Consider the following 3,180-nt stretch of genomic DNA (forward strand, 5'->3'; position numbering starts at 1 on the left):
TCAATTAGGGTGCTCTTAAGAAAAAACAGGAAAAGATGGTGGATCAAATTAGAGTTACTTACATCTGAGGAGAGAAAGCCATTACATTACAGTGAGCACTCGAAAAGGTCTTCTCTGTGTCTACAAGGAGTTCTTAGGTGTCAGACCCAGATTGCTAGACTATTTCAATTTCTTTCCATACTCTGAGCACTCAAAAGGTGTCTCCCCTGTTTGGATCTTTTGAGTGCTTATTGAACCTTGGCCCCTCTGAATGAATCTCTTTCCACATTCAAAGCAAATACTAAGGAGGTTCTCCCCTGTGTTCTTGGATGTTGTTGATGAGCACCACTATGACTGAATTTCCTTTTTCAGATCATTCAAAAAAGTCTCTCCCCTTTGTGTGAGTTCTTTGATGTAGTTTTGAAGATACCTACTCTGACTGAATCTCTTTTCCACAATCGGAACATTCAAAAGGTCTCTCATTTGTGGCAGGTTGCTTCATGCTTTTGAAGATACCTACTCTGACTGAATCGCTTTCCACACTCGAAGCATTCAAAAGGTCTCTCATTTGTGTGAGTTCCTTGATCAAGTTGTAGACTGCTACTAACATTGAATCTCTTTCCACTCTGCTGGGCATTCCAAAGGTCTCTCATTTTGTGTGAGTCATTCGATGACTTTGAAGATGGCTACTTTGACTGAATCTCTTTCCACACTCTGGGCATTCAAAAGGTCTCTCGTTTGTGTGAGTTTTTTGATGCAGTTGAAGATTGCCACTCCGACTGAATCTCTTTCCACACACTGAACATTCAAAAGGTCTCTCATTTGTGTGAGTTATATGATGTCGTTGGAGAATGGTACTGTTACTGAATCTCTTTCCACACTCTGGGCATTCAAACGGTCTCTCACTTGTGTGAGTTATTTGATGCTGTTGGAGATTGCCTCTCTGACTGAATCTCATTCCACAGTCTATGCATTCAAAAGGTTTGTCTCCTGTGTGGGTTCTTTGGTGCACAAGGAGCTTTGACCTGCAGCTGAAGAACTTCCCGCACTGAAAGCATTGTTGTGCTCCCATTATGCTGTGTTTTGGAATATGTACATTACCCTTTCTTCTACCAGAAAAGGTCTGTTTCCTCTCTAAGCAGATTAATGCCTTCCTTCCTGAACGAGTCCTTTGGTGTTGAAAAAAATCTGATTTTTGTGACAAGCTCTTGCCACAGTTTGAGGAACTAGAAGGTTTCTCTCTTTGATGTGTTCTTTGATGCCTCAGGAGCTTTGCCCTGCTAAGGAAAGTCATGTCACACTCCAGACATTGATGTGACTTCTTTCCACTGTGTATTTGCAAATGGATTTCATATTGGCTGTGATCTGAGAAGTTCATTCTACACTCCACGCACTTACATGTTTCCTCTACTGTGTGGATTACTTTATGGCAATCCTGTCCTTGGTCAGGAATAGATTCATCCCTCTTCTCAGCCATGTGACTTCCTGTCCGCTTTTCTGGTTTGCCTTGATTCAAGCACTTTCAAATCTCCATTCTTCTACTTTCTCTGGCTTAATGGCTCCTTGAACTTGCTCGTTGCCCTCACTCCACTGGTCATCTCTTGATGGAATAAAAAGAGGGATCTTGTTAGCACCCACATAAGGAAATCTGATCTTTCATTAAAGTTCCATCCACAGACAAAACACTTCAGTGACTTTCTTGCTGCTGTCCATTAAAGTATACATTAATATACAATTTAAAAGATCTTGAGAACCTGCTGTATCAGATCTGTAAAACTTTCTAGCAAGTTGTGAGAGAGGCTCTGCTTATTCACAAGGCAGAAGAGCTTGGCTGAGGTTTTTATTCTTTTCTTCTGACCCACCTTGAGTCCCACTAATTTGAAAAGGAGTGATGTGAATATTGTAACCCATGTGTGGAACTGCTTCCATGAATTTGTCTAATCCCCTTTTATGGGCATCACAACGGCTGAACAATGAGTGTCACAAGTTGTGTGAAGGAGCATTTCACTTTTTCCTGACCAGAACTCTCTACCCATCAAATTCACTGGGAGTTCCAATCCCGTCCTGGAACAAGGAGTCCTTATAGGTTTCTGGGGGATTATCCCCCAGAAACCTCGCCCTGCTATTTACTTGGAACAACTTAACCATAATCTCAGAAGGGTCATGACTAGAGCAAGATGTAATTCTTTTCCTTCAGCTTCACTGCATGGCCGCTTTTTAAATATCCCACTTACCGAGCGACGTTGCCAGTTTTTCCCTCATGCCTTGCTCTATTCCCCAAAATATAACAACACCAGAGCTGATTTGGCTGTTTTATTACCGACAGGATTTACAATTCTTTCAGGCTCATTCCACACATGCAGAATAATGCACTTTCAAACTGCTTTCAGTGCTCTTTGAAGCTGTGCGGAACAGCAAAATCCACTTGCAAACAATTGTGAAAGTGGTTTGAAAACGCATTATTTTTAATGTGCGGAAGGGACCTCAGATAAAACAAAAATGACTAAGTTATTGAACAACCCTCATATCAAAATGTCTGAAGCTGTAGCCACATTTTTAATGCGTGTTTTACATGATGTGCAATAGCGCTTTCTATTGTAATTTTGATCAATGATGGTTTCTATGCCTAATAAAGGTTTCTGATTGATTGAAGAAGAAGCTCCCTTCCCCCCATGCCCATTTTTACTCATCAAAGCCAAAAAAGGCCTGCTGCTTTTTGCAGAGTTCAAGTGACCAGCAATGGGACGTGGTTTCATACATAGATGTCATGATGTCCCATCTCTGAAGCTACCCTTTTCTCCAGGGGAACGGACCTCTGGAGTCTGGAAATCAGCCGTAATTCCAGGAGAACTCCAGGCCCCACGTGGAACCCAGCAACCCTCTTACTGGACTTTCTTGGGGTCACTTTTACCCCCAGAGTGGAAGCCTCAGCATCTCGGCTTAGCTGCCTTCCCTGCCCTCAGAGGCTTTTGCGGATGAATAAAATGACTATTTTCAGGTTGGGGTCTAAGAAAGGGCACCTCTTAAATCATTGATTATACCTGAAGATCAGAAGGTGGCAGCTCCCATACAGAATGGGTGTGGGTGCGAGAAATTGTGTCTTACCATATTCAGCTTGACAACTCTAAGGACACTCCAAACAAAGAGAGCATCAAATAAATCTTAATTACAAAACTGAGGAAGTTCATGTATTTGTGTGAT

At 42.0% G+C, this 3,180-nt stretch overlaps 1 protein-coding gene across 2 annotated transcripts; it reads right to left on the reverse strand.

Moving 5' to 3' along the window:
- Nucleotides 1–377: 377 nt before the first annotated feature.
- LOC125427069 (gastrula zinc finger protein XlCGF7.1-like) lies at nucleotides 378–1,467 on the reverse strand. 2 transcript variants are annotated; one of them, XM_048486069.1, is made up of 2 exons: nucleotides 633–1,467; nucleotides 378–461 (listed from the first exon to the last, which is right to left on the reverse strand). In XM_048486069.1, exons 1-2 carry the CDS (start codon nucleotides 1,454–1,456, stop codon nucleotides 410–412), a joined length of 876 nt encoding a protein of 291 aa, XP_048342026.1. In that variant the 5' UTR covers nucleotides 1,457–1,467; the 3' UTR covers nucleotides 378–409. The 2 variants fall into 2 exon arrangements, with proteins under 2 accessions (XP_048342026.1, XP_048342027.1); XM_048486070.1 differs by lacking the exon at nucleotides 378–461 and adding an exon at nucleotides 497–522 and having other exon boundaries at nucleotides 609–1,467.
- Nucleotides 1,468–3,180: the final 1,713 nt, after the last annotated feature.

The sequence above is a fragment of the Sphaerodactylus townsendi genome, linkage group LG02 (assembly GCF_021028975.2).
Source record: "Sphaerodactylus townsendi isolate TG3544 linkage group LG02, MPM_Stown_v2.3, whole genome shotgun sequence".
In the NCBI taxonomy this organism is placed as follows: Eukaryota; Metazoa; Chordata; class Lepidosauria; order Squamata; family Sphaerodactylidae; genus Sphaerodactylus; species Sphaerodactylus townsendi.

What these genes read in the sequence shown, in the direction of transcription:
- LOC125427069 (XM_048486069.1), bottom strand. Translation starts at nt 1,456, where the DNA reads ATGGCTGAGAAGAGGGATGAATCTATTCCTGACCAAGGACAGGATTGC. An exon ending in CATCGAATGACTCACACAAA is followed by an intron (nt 462 to 632) that starts ATGAGAGACCTT and finishes ACCTGCCACAAA; the next exon opens with TGAGAGACCTTTTGAATGTT.